The following is a 20,171-nucleotide window of genomic DNA, read 5'->3' as shown; positions in this document are numbered from 1 at the left end:
TGGGAGCAGAGCAATCATGCCATGTTCTTCGTAGCCTGCCACACTTTATCAATGAGGATGAGCACCTCACCAATACACTTCCCCACGCCTCCACCTCTCGCTTTTAAACAACCGCCAAACCTTAAACAGACCATTGTTTGTAGCAAACTGCCCAGCCTTCAGGACAACATCAACCACAACACTGTACAACCTTGTCATGGCAACCACTGCTAGACGTGTCAGTGTTGACATGATACTGCCATTACATGTGGGGATACCACCCACCATGTACGTGGCAGGTACTTGTGACTCTGCCAACATTGTCTATCTCATATGCTGCAGGCAAGGATGCCCTGAGGCATGGTAAATTGGCGAGACCAAACAGACGCTGTGACAACAGATGAGTAGACACAGTGCAACCGTTGCCATACAGGGATGTTCCCTCCCAGTTGGGGAATGCATCAGGGACATTCTGCCTTGCATTTTAAGGTGACCATCTTCCAAGCCGGACTTCAGGATACGCAACAACACGGAGTGGCTGAGCAGATGCTGATAGCCAAGTTCGGTCTCAACCGGGGTCTTGGGTTCATGTCACACTACTGGTGACCCCAATACACTATGCTGTGTGTCTCTCTCTGCTCCACGCTCCGACACGCATAGGTCTATGGGGTGAATTTGTATTTACCGACGTTCTATTTTGCTCAAAAAGCATACAATATGCAGGCAGTCAATCCATGTAACATTTTATAAATTCCTATGTTGGAAATAGAACCAGTCTGACTAAAGACTGGGATACAGACAGACTCTAACCTCATACCTTCAATACATTCTGTGTCTATCTGAGCTGAGATGTCACTTTAATGAAACCGTGTGACTGGAAAGAAGTTCTGGGATTTACATATTAATGAACCAAAACTGGCAGCCCGTTCTAAAAGATGAAAGACTTAACAGCAATCTAAGTTTGTTCAATACATTCTTTTCAGTTACATGATACTGTAATCTTTTGCTATAAATTCTACATCTTATGATCCTGCTGCACAGCTACCTGATGAGGGAGCAGCTCCCAATAGCTCGTACTTCCAAATAAACTTGTTGGACTATAACCTGGTGGTATGATTTTCAAATTAATTGCAGTCTGGCCTGTTGTGGTCCTGTTCACTTGTCCAGTATTCTAGTTTGGTGATCAAATGGCAACTTCATATTGCTTACTGCTGAATCCTTTATTTGTCACTATTCTTTTCCAGTCATAATTTAAAATGAGACATTTTCAACACAAACATAATCATTTCACTTTGAACGCAGTTAGCAACGTTTGAAAGTTTTAGTCTTGTGACTTTCTATTCATGATTTCTGAAGGCTAAGTACTCCAATCCCTGGAAGGACGTGAAATTACATCCAACTTAATAGAATGGAAGTCATGAACTATCCCTGTTGTGAAGAGTGCACTTTATAATGCATAGAATATGACTTGAAGTTTGACAGTATGGACTTTACATTCTTGCTATGTCAAAATTTTCTAATGTTCCTAATGTTGCCTCTGGTTAACAAAATAATGTAGGAATTTGAGTTTGGAACTTTAGTCTTCCTTTGCAAACCAAATTCTGTTTGACTTTTGGTAATTGTTTTCAGATCTTGTTTTTGTATTCTTAAATTTGATTTTAGGTGTGGAAGCAGGAGAAAGTGCTTGCAAGTTGGCTCGTAAATGGGCATATGAAGTTAAAGGAATTCCCAAATATAAAGCAAAGATCCTTTTTGCAGGTAAGATATTATAAAAAGGGGGACATAGCTCGATACAAGATTCCATTATTATTGAAACACCTTTTACAGACTGCCCACGATTGAGTAAAGTATGAAATTTAACATTGGTCCCTTAACCTGGATGTTTACAGCTCAAATGGAAGCCATTTTGCCCATTGTGTCTACCATTCACCAAAGATCTGATTACACTAACTCCATTTTCCAGCTTAGTCCTCGGGGCTTTGGGGCATATGGTAATGTAAGTGAATATCTAAAAACTGCTTAAATGTCGAGCTTATAACTCGATTGCTCTTTCAGGCAGTGACTTTCAGAATGCCATCACCTTCTCCACCGTTCTTTTTCTTCCATCACTTGACTTAAATCTCTGCTCCTTGATTATTGACCCAACTGCTAATGGAAAAAAGTGCCTTCCTTTCCACCCTGTTCAACCCCATAATTTTAAAAATCTCTATTGGGTCGTCTTCTGACCTCCTGCTTCAAGAAAACCAACCCCAGCCTATCCATTTGTCATATCTCCGAACCTCCTGCCCAGGCAGCATCCTAGCAAATCTCCTTTGTACTCTCTCGTGTAACCATATCCTTACCATAATGTAGTGATCAGAGCTATGTGTAGTACACCAGCTGTTGTGTAACTAGCTTTTTGTGTAGCTCCAACGTAAGCATTTTGCTCTTGCATTTATTAGCCAAGGCATAGAACACAAATGTTCCATTAGCCTTGGCTAATCACCTCATCTACCTACCTACTACCTTCAGAGAATCTGTGGATGTATATATCTAGCTCCCTCTAATAGAAGTATTTTCCAGAGTCTTACCCTTTATTGTGCAATCACCTGCCTCGTTGGCACTCTGCAAGTGCATTATTTTATACTTCATGTTGCTCTAGGACTGAACCATAAATTATTACTTTAGTTGGCAATGAATATGATTGTTCGTAGTTCTTTATTTTATCATTTGATTATTACATAATTTTAATTCTAGTAAATCATCAGATTAGAAAAACATAAATTTTGGGTAGCCAACATATTTTCTTGAAATACCACAAATTTGTGACCTGCATCTTGAACTCATGAGGGAAATACTTGTGTAAATGGAGCTAGAGTTTAAAGTGCCTAATATTCAAAGACATGTTAACCAATTTTATTCTTTTTAAACTCTCTTCCATCAGCTGGTAATTTTTGGGGTAGAACCATGTCTGCTATTTCCAGTTCAACAGATTCAAGTAGTTATGAAGGGTTTGGACCATTTATGCCTGGGTTCGAAATTATTCCATACAATGATCTGCCGGCAATAGAGGTATTAACAGTTGTAAACTGCAAAACAATGCTTTTGATTACATTTTTGTAGCATTGCTATGATATAATTGCAAATCTCTCTTTAGCGTGCATTCCAGGATCCTAACATGGCAGCGTTTATGGTGGAACCAATTCAGGGAGAAGCTGGAGTAGTTGTTCCTGACAAAGGCTATCTTCAAGGAGTGAGAGAATTATGTACAAAGCATAATGTGAGTTGCAGAGACATTGCAGTTACAATCATTACTAGTTTAATAAATTTAACTGGAGTATCTTTAGTTACGATTGTTTCATTACATAGGTTCTGTTCATCGCAGATGAAGTGCAGACTGGTCTGGCTAGGACTGGGCGGCGTTTGGCTTGTGATCATGAAGATGTCAGACCAGATATTGTTATGCTTGGAAAAGCCCTCTCTGGAGGAGTGTATCCTGTGAGTGATGTGGTTTGAGGTACTAAGTTGCTGTAGAAGTTCAACTAAGGTCAACACTTCTTCATGAAATTGAGCCTGTCACGCTGGAACTGATGTGTGACTTAACCACAATGTTTTAGTTAATCCTTAATCCAGTCAGTTTGCACGAACTCGCAACACACTTTGTTAGGGTTAGTTGAAATACACCGTTTCTGGTGTCATTGAAGCCCTCGAGAGAAAAAAGTCTTGGCTAAATAAAGTGTCCTGTATTTTAAAGAAAATATTTAACAATTCAACAGTATGCCTATAAATGAGTACAAGGAAAATGTGGGCTGATGAATTGAAAATCTAGATGAAAAGTGATTACTGGAGTTAATATTTGGAACAAATATTATTGCTTGAAGTTATTAGTTGGCTGAAGAAAATGTTTGACAAATTTTCTGCCAAGTAATTATCCTGGGAAGTGACTAGTACATCAAATTCAGTATTATCTAAACCAGTGTTGTCAGACACTCCATAACACACACTGGGTGGGGGATGTGTTACAGTAGTACAGTACTGTAAAGTGAGACTCCAGACCAGTAGTGGGAATGTATTTTGACCAGCTATAGAAGTTGTTTAGGGCGGCGCACTGTAAATTAATCATTCTCCATAGCAAAGCTGCACGCTTCTCACATGCAGCATAAATTGTTGCTCCTCTTGAAATTGATATTTTTCATTTGTCCTGATGAATGAAAGATGAAAAACCTTTGATGCTGTGCCTAGTCTTCAGTAATGATCAAGTTATGTAATAGCTAGCAACAGTTTATAATAAAGAAATTTTGAAACAAAAATACCTTTTTTAGGACTATAGGATTGAATAATGATTAGATTAGATTCCCTCCAGTCTGGAAACGGGCCCTTCGGCCCAACAAGTCCACACTGACCCTCTGAAGAGTAACCCACCCAGACCCCATTCCCCTACATCTACCCCTGACTAATGTACCTAACACTATGGGCAATTTAACATGGCCACTTCACCTGATCTGGATATTGTTTGGATTGTGGGAGGAAACCGGAGCACCCGGAGGAGACCCACGCAGATTCTGAGAATGCAAACTCCATACACAGTCGCCTGAAGCTGGAATCGAACCCGTGTCCCTGTGAGGCAGCAATGCTAATCACTGAGCCACCGTGCCACCCTAATGAAACCAAGTGTACCTTCCTTTCACACCTTGGGCTTAATATGAACAATGCAGTTGGTCATCCCTCTTTACAATAACATCAACAATCTCCAGTGTCATACCTTGTTTCTTTACGATGCTGTTTGTTTTGCTGAGTATTTTCCAACAATTTTTGTTTGACTCCTAACCCCTTTGTTGTCAGCCATGTATACTTTTTACTATGGTCTGCAATATGGATTTGCAAGGATCACAAGGGAAAAATAGTAAAGAAAAGATGATGACAATGTCATAAAGAAAAGGCATCTCAAGCAGTCTCTGCTGTCTTCTAGGAAGAAGTGTCATGTGCCCTCTCCCAACTTTAATTCCTAAAGCTAGGATTTAATAACATTAAAAAGTGCTATTGATTGAATGAAATCTGATCTTTTCCATATCTTCTCTGTTAAAGAGGTTGTTTTTCAATTTCTTCGAATACGAAACTGTAACATGAAACATCCGCTTTTCACTTTCTCTTGCATTGTTCTTCTTCTTATCCTTCCAAAAATCTAAACTTTAGCTATCTCTGGCAGGAAGTGTTTTTTCAGTTCTAATTTTTGGAAGTGCATCAACAAATCCTTAATATACCCACTTTAAAATTTTAAAGCAGGTTGCAGATTGAGATCTTCATGGGTGTATATCTCGGCACTTCTACTTCAATATTTAAAGCTCCTGGTCATTGGCAGGATAATCCAAATTTTCTATGACTTGGAGGACTGGGGTGAACAAGGTCAGAGTCAGGTGACACCAGAAGTCAACTGACAAAGGGACAATGCTCCGAAAGCTTGTGATTCCAAATAAACTTGTTGGACTAAACCTGGTGTTGTCTGACTTCTGACCAAATTTTGTGTTTTGTTCATTTTGTCTGCCATTAGCTTAAATTTGTCCCCTGGACTGACTCTCACCTTAAGAATAGTTTTTCCTTATTTATGAAATCCATATCCTTCCTGAATTTGAGCACCTCTATTTAAGTCTATCTATAAATTCTGAAGGAGATTTAACTGCCTGCACCCTCGGCACCAAATGGCAGTCAGAATCACACCTTCGCTGATGGATTGAGAAAAATGGGAAACACAACTATAAATGAGTTGACTCGACTCTTTATAGAGTATTAAACCTGTAGTGAAAAATAAGTTGAAGTTTTGAAATTGGAGTATAAGCTTGCCAAATAAAAATGTACATCAGTGCTGCAGTAATATAATCAATATTAAACAAATACTTGCCCTCTCATTTCTCCTATGTGATTGTCTCATAACATGCTGGCCTCATATAAATCTGTCTCCTTGGCCAACTCCAACTTAGTTTCAGTTCTGTTATTCTTTTGGCCTATGAAGTATTTGGGGAAATTCTCGTTCAGGCATAGACCAAATTAAAACTCCTGTGGACCATACTTCTCCCAGTTCTGCTCCAGAAAGCTTAAAATTACTGTGAACTTTTGGAGAATTATTGCGCAATGGATGGACACAAAGTAAATTTAATCTTCCAGTGAATGAGACTTGTTTAGAAATATCAGCAGGAATGCCTTTAGCTGTACATCGCACAGCTGGCAATTGTCTGTTTTTCTTGGAATACAGTTGGTAATATTTCTTTACAGGTCTCGGCGATTTTGTGCGATGATGAAGTTATGCTAACTATTAAACCAGGTCAGCATGGGTCAACATATGGTGGCAATCCATTGGCATGTCGTATTTCTATTGCTGCACTTGAGGTATGTTTGATTAGAAATATGTGCAATTAGTTTGATTTTTCACTATTAATAAATTCCATCTTAGATTATCATGGTTATAGTGAAAAAGCATTAAAATAACAGCTGCCATTTAGATACAAATAATTTGTTCCTGGCAAGTGGGAGAGAATACTAAACAGACATATGAAAAAATTTATTGGGGTGATGGGTGTGGGAAGTGGTTTTGGAAAGGGAGGAATTAAATTGACGTGAGTCCCATCTTTCTTCAAAGCTTTAGCTGGAAGAAATGGAACAGCAAGACACAGTTCCTATGTACCTTGATTTAGTACTCAACATTGGTCTCTTGAACTTTGGATAAGTAGTAGTGTATAACTTAAGGGACCTAGGATTTACATAATACATTTAAGAAAGATAATCAGTGATTGGTGGAGTTTTGAAAAATAAGATCAGCTTTTTGGTTGAGCTGATGGAATATTAACTTGTGAAACCAAGTAAATGTTTGGTACACAAACTGAGGAGACAAAATAACTTGGGATTAATGTGTAAAAATTGAAGGAAGGAAAACCTGAGAGCCATTCATGAAACCAGTCCTTAGGGTGATTTAAAGGCATTCTTTCATCAACAGAGGAAAATTTGGCAAAGTTATGAAGGGGAAGTTAAAGCTAGATAGCTGATCTGAGAACCTGATATATACAGCAAGGAAACCGACCCTTCAGTCAACTTGTCCATGCTGACCAGATATCCTAAGTTAATCTTGTCCCATTTGCCAGCATTTGGCCCATATTGTTTTAAACCTTCTCATTCATATACTCATTCAGATGGCCTTTAAATGTTGTAAATTGTACCAGCCTCCACTTCCTCTGGTAGTTTATTCCATATGCTCACCACCCTCTATGAACAGGTTGTCCCTCAGGTCCATTTTAAATCTTTACCCTCACCTTAAAGCTATACCCTCCAGTTTTGGAACCATTCTCTTCCCCCCCCCCCCCCCCCCAAACAAAATTGGAAAAGACCTCGTCTATTTATCCTATCCATGCCCTTAATGACCTGGTAAGCCTCTGAGGTCACCCCTTAGCCTCTGATGATCCAGGGAAAATGGCCCCAGTCTATTCAACCACTCCTATAGCTCAAACCCTCCAACCCTGGAAACATCCCTGTGAATCTTTTCTGAACCCTTTCAAATTTCACAATGTCCTAAACAGGGACACCAGAATTGCGTGCAGTATTCTAAAAGTCACCTAAGCAATGTACTGTACAGCTACAACATGACATTCTAACTCCTATACTCAATGCACTGACAAATAAAAGCAAACCTAGCAAAGGCCTTTGTCACTATGCTATCTCCCTGCGACTCCATTTCAAGGAACTGTCAGCCTGCACTGAAACGTCTTTGTTTGGCAACACTCCCCAGGGCCTTACCATTGAGTGTACAAGTCTTGCTCTGATTTGTCTTTCTAAAATGCAGCACCTCACATTAATCTAAATTAAAATCCCTCTGCTACTCCTTGGCCCATTGGCCCATCTGATCAAGATCCTGTTGTAGAGGGTGTAACCTTTGTCCACTATACCTTCAATTTTGGCATTATCTTCAAATTTATTAGTCATATCTCCTATGTTCCATATAAATGACGAAAAGCAGTGGACCCAGCACCAATTCTTATGGTACACCACTCTTCACAGGCCTCAAATCTGGAAAAACAACCTTCTACCACCACCCTCTGTCTTCTACCTTTTGGGCCAGTTCTGAATCCAAATGGCTAGTTCTCACTATTTGTGTGATCTATCCTTGCTAACCAGTTTACCATGTGGAACCTTGAAGACCTTACTGAAGTAAGAGGTTAAAAGGGTCTGTATAATTTCAGAATTCCACTTAACCCTATCTGATTGATGTTCTGTCAAATTGACAAAGCAAGTGACAGTTGAAACTACAAACTTATGATTTTGTGGTTAAAATATGGTGAGCAGTGTGGACAGACTGAATCTGTTTTGGAGTGCAAATACACATTTCCAAGTTCCTGTCTATCCACACTGCCCATGAAGGCTGCACAAGATCAGAGTTCATGGAGATTGGGTCATCTCTTAGTGTGCAGAGAGAAATTGCTAATTAACAAACTAAGCTGGGATCAATCATAGAACCCTGACTGTTCGGCCCATCGAGTCCACACTGTGCCTCTGAAGATCCAACCTCCTGCATTTCACATAGCTAATCCACCTAGCCTGCACAACCCTGGACGCTATGAACAATTTAATATTGTAGCAATTTAGCATGGCCAATCCACCTAATCTGCACATCTTTGAACTGTTAGAAAACTGGAGCTGCTGGAGGAAACTCTAACAGACAGTGAAAGAATGTGAAAACTCTACACAGACAGTTGTCTGAGAATGGAATTAAACCCAGGTCCTTGGCACTGTGAGTCAGCAGTCCTAACCACTGAGCCATTGTGCTACCCAAAACCTCACTAGTTAGTTTGTTAATGTTGGGACATCAGCTGTTCATGATCCATTTAAATAACTTGCATCAAAGGAGTGACTGTATTGTCACCACGTTTTCTGAAGATAAGTAGGAAAGCAAGTTTTGGGAAAGGATCAGCCTCTGCTAAGGAATCTAGATTAAGCAAATAAGTTTAAAAAAAAATTGACCGATTTAAAAGATATGGGCAATACAACACTGGCTGGGGAAATTAGGAAAAGTGTACAGAGGAACCTCGATTATCTGAACGAGATGGGCAGACACTATTTTGTTGGGATAATTGAATTTTAGTTAATTGATTTCCTCTGGGGCTTGGAGTTTTCTGTGAAGTCTGCTCTCCGTTCAGGAGACGAGGCAAAAGCACACTGCACGCGAGACCTGTCCCACCCCCTCCCCTGCTCATCCCGGACCCTGTCCAACACAGCCCCCCGCCTGCCCCCAACCCTGCTCCCTCAATCCTGCACCCTTGTCCACCCCCACCGTCTCCAGGGCAGCCGGACTGTACACCAAGAGTAAGACTGCTGCTGCCTTTGTGGGGTAAGTCTCCAAATAGCACACAGACACATACACAACTTTTTGACAGGTTCCACCTCTGTCCTGTACAGGACAATGTTGGAGCGATTATCTGGGGAAGAGGGATTTGGGGTACATCCCTGTGTAGAACTCCAGTGAAAGTGAGAATCGGGGTTGGGGGGGGAGCGGGGAAATGCGGGGAAGAGGGCAGAAGGTCACTCATTTGGAAACGTAATCGGGGTTGAAACCGATCGTTGACGTAATGTTTCTATTGAGACCTTGAGATCCGCTTTGGATAATCCAATAATGGAGGTATTATTAGATTGGGGGAGACTGATAATGTTGTATTACAAAATCCAGGTGGCATTATAGATCAACAATTAGCATGCAGATAGAACATGTATTTAAGTTAAACGGAATAATGCAAAAATAAGGAATTTCTGGTGCTCATTCATAGATGTCATTGCTAGCTAAGTTCAGCATTGCTCATTTTTAATTATCCTTGATGGTGAACCTTCTCGAACTGTGGTAGTTCTTATGGTATAGGTTCATTGACAATACTGATAGGAAAGGAGTCAGTGTATTAACTGAGCAACAGATAAGGATTGGTGATATTGTTCCAAGTGGACATGGTGTGAGATTGAGAGCATACTTGTGGTTAAGTGTTCCCATGCATCTGTCGCATTTGTCCTTCTTGCTTGTAGAGGCCATAGGTTTGGTAAGGTCTATCAGGTGAGTCTGGCAAATTGCTATGTGCAGCTTGTAGATGGAGCACAAGTCACTGCTGACACAGTGAATGTTGAAGGTGATGGATGCGGTGCCAATCAAATTGGCTGCATTGTACTCAATGGAGTCGGGCTGTTTTGAATGTTGTTGGAGCTATACTCGTATGTGGTATAACACTGCTGGTTTCTTTAGTAGATGGTGAACAGGTATTTGAAAGTTGGGAGGTGACTTATTTGCAGTGGAATTCCTGACCTTCGTTCTGTTCTTGAGCCATGTGTTTGGCTGGTCCAGTTCAGTTTCTGATCAATTGTAACCTTCAGGGTGTTAGTTTTGTTGCCACTCTTGAGGCTTGATGAGATCATACATTGAGTAACTGTTTTAAGGAAGGATATATTTTAATGCATATAGTTTGGGGTGGAGGATCATTGGCTGGTTTGTGGGGTGAAAGGGGTACCAGGCTTGATGAGCTTAAGGACCCATTCCTCTTGAATTCTAAATGATTACTTTGATTTTGCTCCTATGGATTGAAAGGAAACTGAACGTACCCAGGGCTCTGAAATTAGAAAGGCATCTCATAGTGTAACCATGTCCTTCACAGCCATGGTGGAAATCATTGGCACAGACACAGTTGCTCTATGCTTTCCATAACATGTGAATGGTAAAAGAAAGCAAAGGGTGCAATCTTGCTAATGCTATAGAATGTTGGCAGGAAATTGTTAGTTTACACGTTGGAATTGAAAACACCTGAAGGTGGGCTATGCTTGAGATTAGTGGAGAATGTTCCTTTTTAAGGAACTCTAAATCTTATACGTTGACAACTTTAACAATTGTGGTCATGTGGGTAGATAAGAAATTGGCTTTGAGGGTATTTAGGGAAAGCAGAGGGCTACAAATTTGGATGGTATCCGAAAAGGTCGTTTGGAAATATGACAGAAATTTTAATGATTTGTTTTGGCTGCTTTCCTTTTGAATATGATTTCATGCTGCAGTTTTCAGAAATGTGAAGTAACTAAGTAATGTTGTTCAGTTTCAAGGTTTCACATATGAACTGCAGGAAGTTTTTAAAAGTGAAGAAACTTGAAGTTAGGAGGCATATCTAGTGGAATGTTTTTCATCTAAAAACTTGTGGAATCTGAAACTGTCATCAGAAAACATCTGTGTAGATATAATGAGACAAACTGTTTCTGTTGAGGAATCATGAATAGTTGGATGGTAGTTAATGTATGTAAAAAGAGGGAAGCTTGTTTAAGTCTGTGGTTTTGTTTCTGGGCTAAATTATTTATCCTCCATGTCCTTTAACTGAAATATACAGGTTCTTGAAGAAGAAAATTTGGCTGAAAATTCAGAGGAAATGGGAAAGCTTCTCCGAAGTGAGCTGATGAAATTGCCATCCGATGTTGTGACTGCTGTCAGAGGAAAAGGATTATTGAATGCCATTGTTATTCGAGAAACAAAAGGTATGGGCTAGGCAGTTTTTCAATACCTCTTGCTCACTTGCATTCCATATACTAGCTCAACTTCTCCAATTGTTAGAGAACACTCAAGGTTCTTTGGACACCGAACAGAGAGCTTAGATTCCAGCATATAGAGCAGTTGTAAAGTATTATCTGTAAAATAATTGGTGTACCACAAGGGAGACCAACTGTATCTAGAAGTGCAAAGCCAAATGTATGAGGCTGAGCCCACAGTCTTGCATTCTACAACCAGAAGTTTGATAGATATTCTTTGACATCTTTTACAATTAAACCTGAGTTTGGATTCTTCATCAGTTTCATTACCTTAGACCTCCTTTCATGCAGCTCATTGAATGGTCTAACCTTCTACTGTACATAAAAATTTATAGTCAGAGCCATACAACGTAAAACCAAACCCTTCCATCCAGCTTGACTATACTGACCAAGATTCCCAAACTAAACTAGTCCCACTTGCCTGTGTTTAGCCTTGTCCCTCTAAGCCTTTACTATTCATGTAACTATTTCAATGTCTTTTGAATGTGCAATTGTACCTCCATTTACTACTACTGCTAGAAGTTTATTCTCTATATGAACAGCCCTCTGGAGAAAGTTGCCCCTCAGGTCCTTTTTTGTTTTTTAAAATCTTTCAACTCTCACCTTAAAAATATGCCCCCTCGTTTGAACTCACCCACCCTAGGGAAAACATTTGCTGTTCACCTTACCTATGCTGCTCATGATTTTATAAAACCCTGTAAGGTCACCTCTCAACCTCCTTTGCTCCAGTGAAAAAAGTCCCATCCTATCCTTAAATCCTCCTTGAAACATGCTGGTAAAACTTTTCTGAAACCCCTCCAATTTAATAATGCACTTCCTGCAGCAGGGAAACCAGAACTGTACACATAGTCCAAACATGGCCTTACCAGTATCCTGTACAACCTCAACATGACATTCCAACTCCTATACTCAGTGGTCTGTGCAGTGAAAGAAAGCATGCTAAATGCTGTCTTAACCACCCTGTCTACCTGTGATGCAACTTCCAAAGAACTAAGTACATGCACCCCTAGGTCTTTGTTTGACAACAGTACCCAGGACCCTACCATTAATTGTATAAATCCTGTCCTTGTTTGTTTTACCAAAATTCATCCAAATTAAACACCATCTGCCACTTCTTAGCCCATTGCCCCAGCCTTCTTCACCATCAACAATACCAACAATTTTAATAAACATGCCTCCTAAATTCTCATCCAAATTGTATATATAAATGACAAGCCACAGTGGATCCAACACTGATCCCTGCTGAACACTGCTGATTATAGGCCTCTTAAAGATTAACTAGGCCATCTGTGTGGAACTCCAGGAGATGGGTGAGATGCAAAATGAGTATTTTGTGTCAGTATTTACTGTGGGGAAGAATGCAAAAAGCTAGAGAACCTGGAGCTGAGGATGGAGGTTTGGCATCTCTCAGATGGAGATTTTTTTTTGGGTAAATGTGAACTGTTGCATTTTGGTAAGGCAGATGAGGGGCAGGACTTGTATACTTAGTAGGGTCCCTAGGATATGTTGTTGAACAAAGGCCTTGGGATCAGGTTCATAGTTCCTTGATGTTGGAATTGCAGACAGGATAGTGAAGAATGCTTTTGCTACATTTGCCTTTATTGGTCAGTGCATTGAGTACTGGAGTTTGGGATGTTATGTGGTGGCGAAACAGAACATTGGTTAGGCCACTTTTAGATTATTGCATTCAATTTTGGTCTCCCTGATAAACTCGAAAGGCTTCATCTAAAGGATGTTGCTGGGATTGGAGGTTTTCAGCTATAAAGAGAGGCTGAGTAGGCAGGGGCGTTTTTACCTGGAGCGTCGGAGACTGAGGGGTGACTTTATAGGGGTGTATAAAATCAAGAGGGGTGTGGGTAGGGTGAAAAACCAAGGTCTTTTTCCGAGGGAGGAGAGGAAAAAAACTAAAGGGCGTAGGTTTAATGTGAGGGGGGCAAGATTTATAATGACCTGAAGGGCAATCTTTTCACACACCAGGTGGTGAGTGTATGGAATGTGTTGCCAGAGGAAGTGGTACAGTTACAACATTCAATAGGCATCTGGATGGGTACATGAACAGGAAGGGTTTAGAGGGATATGGACCGAATGTTGACAATTGGGACTATATCAGTCTGACATGGATGAGTTGGACTGAAGGGTCATGCTGTACAACTGAGTCTATAACTTAACCACCACTGATGTCAGATCCTCAGGTTTATAGTTCCCAGGCTTTTCCTTACATCCTTTCTTCAATAAAGGCATAACATTAGCCCACCCTTCAGTACTTCACCTGTTAGATGATACAAATATCTCTGCTAGGGGCCCTGCAATATTTGCCCTAACTTTCCATAATGTCCTAGTATACACTTGATCAAATCCTCGAGACTTCTCCACCTTTATGTTTAAGAACTCCAGCACTTCATCTTCTGTAATGTAGACTGTTTTGAAGGCATCAGTATTTATTTCTCCAAATTCTGTAGCCTCCATTTGCTTTTTACGTAGCAAACATTGATGAGAAATATTTATTTAGTTTCTCTTCCATCCTCTGTAGTTCCATGCACAGGACCTCATTGATCCTCAAAGAGCCTTATTTTCTCCCTAGTTGCTGTTTTTGCTCTTAATGTACTTTGGATTATCCTCAAACCTTGTTTGCCAATTCTATTTCGTATCTCCTTTTTTGCCCTCTTGATTTCCCTAAGACTACCCCAAGTCCCTTTTATATTCTTCGAGAGTCACTTGATCTCACTTGTCTATACCTAACTATATAGTAATGTACTATATAGTTATTGCCCAAAGAACAATGTCAAGAGCCTCCATGCACCAAGTCAGATGTGGTGTGACTGGGAAGTGGAGTTTTGAGGTGGTGGTATTTCATGCATCTCATATCACCCTGCTGGGTGATAGAGCTAATGAGTTTGTGATGTACTGTTTTTAAAAAGAAAACTGCCTTGAGTTGATACAGTGATTGTGCAGTTGGTGCATGCTGCAGCTGCAATGTCTTGATTGCAGATGAAGTGTGTACTCAAATTAATTGTTAGTGCCCATCAGACTGACTATTTTACCTTGGATGACAAACATCTTGTGTTATTGGAGCTGTAGTCATGTAAACAGTTGGAGAGCCTGTCATCTCACGACTGATATATCCTGGAACTGGGGGTAGCAGGTTCATTTATGGTGTCAGGGTCATCGCTGCCCTTTAACCGTTATTTCAAGTGAGGGCCTGATGCTTTGGATTATGAGCAGCGGCCAACAACAAAGCTGTCAAACCTTTGATAGAAGAACTGAATGTGGTTGCATTTCCTTCAGGAAATGGTTTTGTGCTCCCTTAAGCACATTTGAGGAAGAGCATAGAAAATCACTTGCTGTTCTTTTTTTAATCTGTACACATTACTCATTTAAGTTTACACTCAGATGCTGATGTGAACAACTGAGATAAATGTCAGTCTGTCCTTGCAATGGGTACTGGAATTCTATTCTGTTGGGCATATATTTGAGAAGAACTAATTTGTAGGGTTATTGTGGAGGGTGGGAAATCTGACCTTGTTAGACTACATGAAGCTTTGTTTTCAAAAACTGATGCATCCTTCTATGCCATGAGAGGTTTAATTTCATATTGTTTTATTCTTTGCCTCTATTAAGTTGGTGCTACTCCTAACCTGCTTTTCTGCACCCAGGAGGAAGTGAACATGAGCTGTACTTTTAGTTGTTGGCTATTTAACTAAAGCATTCTATTTGAATTCAAGCTAGTCAGAGCCTGTACATAAAGCCATTGGGTAGCAACCTTACTAGTTATCTTGCATTTCCAGCTCAACAGTGCAGGGTGATTTTTAGTGCCCCTTCTACTGCTTTGCTCAAAGCAAGGTGATGTTAAAAATTGTACTTACTGTTGAAAGATATTTTAATGACAACTTTCCACTACATAAACAATGAACAAGCTACAAAGATTTGTTTTGAATGATTTTAGAACACTTCATCTCAATAGCTTTTTCAACTTTTATTCCTCTTATAGCTTTTGATGCACTGAAAGTTTGTATTCGTCTACGTGATAACGGTCTGCTAGCTAAGCCAACCCATGGGGACATCATTAGACTGGCGCCACCCCTTGTCATCAAGGAAGATGAATTAAGAGAATGTGTGGACATCATTCAGAAAACTATTTTGTCTTTTTGAAGTATATAGAAAGTGTTAAAATGCATTTTCGAAAACATTTTGGGTAATGTGTTCATCATGTAATTTTGATTTCTATAGCTATATGGTATTTTATTCAAAATATTTGGTACCTGCCAAGCATTTCTAAAAGCTTTATCTTTAATTAAGCTACATTTAACTTCAGAATTGAAGTTGGTCTTTGGTTGACTGTTAACCTAGTGACAATTTGTATTGTGTTGCAAGCCTGATTTTAATTGCCTGAGGTGCAATTCAAGTTCACTTGAGCTGTCTAATATATACATCCGCCACTAAAAATTCTCTTCTCCTGATAACTTACTGTGTGGTATTATATTTGGATAGTCCATTATCTTGTATGGACATAGAAACTCTTTGATTTCATTTTAAATTTTTGTGGTAAGCAAGTAAGAATCAAACTTGCCACCTTGCTGTCATCCATAAAACACATTTTTGTAGTAATCTAGGAGAGTTCTGTTACATCTTTTGGTTGAAATGGTCAACGATACTTTGCTGCATATAACTGTGCTGAATTATAGCTCCTATTTTATCACACTGTTAGTTAGAAAATTTGAAGAGTTTTGGAATAGATTTTTTTCAACCATGCACAAACAATCTGTTCTAATACAATTCCCATGTGAATGTTTTTGGCTTAATGCAGTAATAAAGATTACAGTCAGCTCTGGGAGATTAATTACTATTGCATCACTGAAGCATGGAGTGTAGAGTTTAACTTCAAGACCATTTTGCTTAACATGCTGTACACTTGCATAATTCTTTGGTAATATAAAAGATCTTCAGGAAAAACAGATTAAAATTTCTATGATACGTCTGATTTACTGAAATTGTGCTGTTTTAACAAGTAAATTTATAGTTTGTCCACAGAGGATTGTTATCAGAACTGTTGAGTGAGTGTTTGAATTTAGTATTTTGTGAAATGATGCAGAATGGTTAGATTTGGTCAGAGGTCTTTGTTAAATCCAGTGTAACACAGTAATCAATTTGTGGCTTTTGAGTTTACCTTTCATTTCAAGATACTGATCTTTAGATATGTGCTGTTCTGTTAATTGTTAGTGTCGACTGTTGACGTATTTCTGCAGCGTTAAAAAGATCAAATGAAGGCTGTCAAGTTGAATACTGGTGGTGTGGCTGATGTACTCTTTTCTCTACTGTGTTATTGTTTTTTTTAACGAAGTTATACACTTACTACAAAATTTGGCTTTTAAGTATCTGTTGTGGAACTATTAGGTTTTGCACTTTAGAGGGAACATTGATAGGAAGTATTCCATGTTGTGCAGAACCATAGTAGATACAAATGAATTTGTAGGTATTGCTGTATGCTTATGATTCTATAGTGATTGGCTTTGAGCACTTTACTCTGAAGCAAATTGTGATTATCTTTAAAGCATAACATTGTATGGTATCATACTGAACTACAGCCTAAAGATTGTAATTGGTGAATGCTTTGACATCTGGATGGTAATGTCATTGTCCAGGGCAAATTTGTTTACAAATAAATGCATAGATGCAAGGAGACTGTAAGCTCAAAATGTAACTTCATTTGCTGGGGAAGGAAGGGCAGAAAATTATTGCCCATGTTGTAATATTTAATATTACAGTCAGAAGTCAAGTTGCTAATCCCTTGAGACTTGAATGTATTGACATTTTAATATTATCATCCAAAGATCTTTCTGGCCAATAGTTAGAAATCCCAAATTGAGTTTTGCGTAAACTTGATCAGCATCGGTTTAAAAATCTGCTTAGCATGTTTCTAGTCCAACTGGGTTATGAAAAGAATTCTAGAACAATGAGTAATGATTTTCTGGCTAATTTCAGTGGAGAAGTTGCAAGCATCTCAAGTGTTTGTGGCCAGCCATTTCTGGCAATGGGTGTATGCCTGCAAATTGTAACTGGCAGTTTGAAGGATCCAAGCATAAGTGATATTTGTGTTCTTACTATTCTTAATGCAACTAAAGAGGATGTGCTCTGTGTACATTATCTTCATAACCAGTTTGGTGGCAGTGCCTTATTAATACCAACACGTTCAACTCTTAGATGCCTTCCTGCACAGGGCAATAATCTTGCTGTAGATGATTAGAAATAGCTTACTTTTTGCTGTGTTTCTGTTGAAGTATAAACTTTTATATACCTTGTGAAATACTGATTCATTTCAAAGATTTGTAAGTAGTCTCAATCTTCAATTTCCTTTCAGTAAAATGTTGTATAACATGCATTCAGTGTTTTTGTTACTTGTGACACACTCATTGTTTTCACATTTTTACATTTTGATATTGACCATTCCAGATAGCCAAAATATTGAAATCCTCATTAACTATTATTACTTGCAGAGTTATTTCAGATGGTAATATTCACTCATACATGCTGGTTAAAAGGTAGATCTCATTAAGATATGGCTGGTAAAATATATTCTATAATGCACATAATTGCAAACCCTATTTTTCAGCTGGCTACTTTCTTGCACATTGTGCAACAATAGACAATGCTAAGGAAACAGTTTGCTTAAAATGCCCTTATGACGATGAGGTGCCAGTTATAATCCCAGGTAATGGCAATACTTGACAAGTCAGATCAAAACGAAACCTGACTTGATAGGCCATAAATTTTATTTGTGCAATTTTATTACTGTGGCTGAATGTATTCATATGAGGTTGCCAGTGTATCTTTAACAAAACATCAAAGCTTATTATGCACCCAGGGGTGGGGAGGGGTTGGTGGAGGAGGACCTTTTTCCATGCAATAACTGTTGAAATTGTCATTCAGGAGAATCCGCATTGAAGGTTCAACCATTTTTCTTTGAGTGAGTGTTACAAATATACCAACCTCCGTGAAAGCTTGCCATATCCATATCAATGTTTCTTCAGTTGGTATGGCTGTACTTAGTTTCTTTCTAGCAAACTTCTGCCTTTACCTGATGTTGGCTTTAATTAATATCTCTTCATGAGACTAAACTGCTACCCCATGCCTATTGTCATTTAGCCTCCTGTTTAAGGAATCTATATTATTGATTAGGATTGCTAGAGCTATCTCCTCCTATTAAATCATTCAGGACTTTTCAACCTAAACTGTTTGGAAGACTGTGTAGCTAACAGTCTTGATGTCATAGACCTGTTTACTCCCAATGTAAATTTGCACGTTGCTTTGTCTTCTGGCTAATTCGGTAATGAGATACTGTTTACCTGACTCCCTACCTTGTTCCTTTTTCTAAAGTGCTGAGCTGTTCACCTCAAAGGGATTTTTCTAAAAGCCTCATTTAAATGCATGTAACCCTGATGTTATTACTCAGACTCCAATAAAACCAAGCCCTTAAGATACACAATATAAAAATAAAATCATACTTAAGGCTATGCATGCTTCTATCCACTTTACAGTCCAAATTTAGTAAATCGTAATGCATCGTGAACAATGATACCTCACTGGGGAAAGAAATATTTTTGAGGGACTTTCACTTCTGTTACAATTTCCCCTGTATTATGCTACTTCTAGAGATTTTAACAGTACCATTTACATTAAGTGCTCGAAGACTTACTAAAAATCACCTATGTGGCCATTTTGATCATTTCTATTCTATGTTCATGATGAAGCATCCACTATCTTAGGAAAAGACCTGAATGATTGCTACAACCAGGCAGCATGGCATTCAGTTTCAAAGACAGTCTCAATTTGTTATAGAATCTTGTCAGTGAAGTGAGGATTATAATCTGTATAAACAACTGTCACTGCAGAGTTGTGATAAGTAACTTTAACATGTATAACCACTATAAACTCAAGGTTTCTTTCTCCAAAGTTGAATATTTCTGCTGGCATACACTTTAGTTCATGTGAAAAATAACTTGTTCGATCCACATCTTGTCAAGCAATAACACTAGACCTAATATCAATTTTGCTGGTTTTAAAGTCAATAGATGTGAAGCTGGAAAAGCACAGCAGGTCAGTGCATCTAAGGAACCAGAAAGTCAATGTTTCAGGCAGAAACCCTTCTTCAGGACTGGGGAGGGGGAGAGAGCCCAGAAATAGAGGGAATGGATAGGGCTGGGGGGGGGGTTAGATTGGATAGTGATAGGTGGATGCAAGTAGGGGGATATTTTGATTGGCCACTGGGAGGGGTGGAGTGGATAGGTGAGTAGGAAGATGGGCAAGTCAGGGAGGTGAGGAAGGGTGGGGCTAGACCTTGGGCAAGGTGGGATCTCAAAACTGGTGAAGTTGATGTTGAGGCCTTTGTGCTGTAAGCTTCCCAGATGAAATAAGGTGTTTCAGTTTCCGTTCGGCCTCGTTGTGACAGTGGAGGAGGCCAAGGTTGGACATGTTGCTGTGGGAAGGGGAATTAAAGTGGATGGAAACTGAAAGATCTGGATGCTCTGCAAACCAGCTCCCGAGTCTACGTTTGATTTCTTCTCCACCCCCCGGCATACAGAAGAGACAATGTTGGGTGCAAAGTATGCATAAGAGAAGGTTGGATGATGTTGCAGGTAATC

The 20,171-nt window shown here is 39.3% G+C and overlaps 1 protein-coding gene across 3 annotated transcripts in view; it reads left to right on the top strand.

Annotated features, from left to right (window-relative positions):
• Window positions 1-17,909, top strand: part of oat (ornithine aminotransferase) — a 31,423-nt gene extending 13,514 nt beyond the window's left edge. For all 3 annotated transcript variants that reach the window (XM_043712645.2, XM_043712646.2, XM_043712644.2), the window contains exons 4-10: window positions 1,642-1,737; window positions 2,903-3,030; window positions 3,116-3,238; window positions 3,328-3,456; window positions 6,226-6,339; window positions 11,340-11,484; window positions 15,524-17,909. In XM_043712645.2, coding sequence (XP_043568580.2) covers window positions 1,642-1,737; window positions 2,903-3,030; window positions 3,116-3,238; window positions 3,328-3,456; window positions 6,226-6,339; window positions 11,340-11,484; window positions 15,524-15,684 — 896 coding nt within the window. In that variant the 3' untranslated portion in view covers window positions 15,685-17,909. The remainder of the gene's footprint in view (window positions 1-1,641; window positions 1,738-2,902; window positions 3,031-3,115; window positions 3,239-3,327; window positions 3,457-6,225; window positions 6,340-11,339; window positions 11,485-15,523) is intronic.
• The last annotated feature ends 2,262 nt before the right edge of the window (window positions 17,910-20,171 follow it).

The sequence above is a fragment of the Chiloscyllium plagiosum genome, unplaced genomic scaffold (assembly GCF_037043375.1).
Source record: "Chiloscyllium plagiosum isolate Xiang-an unplaced genomic scaffold, Cpla_swu_hap1 HiC_scaffold_22, whole genome shotgun sequence".
NCBI lineage: Eukaryota > Metazoa > Chordata > Chondrichthyes > Orectolobiformes > Hemiscylliidae > Chiloscyllium > Chiloscyllium plagiosum.
This window is presented reverse-complemented; position numbering and strand designations above follow the sequence as displayed.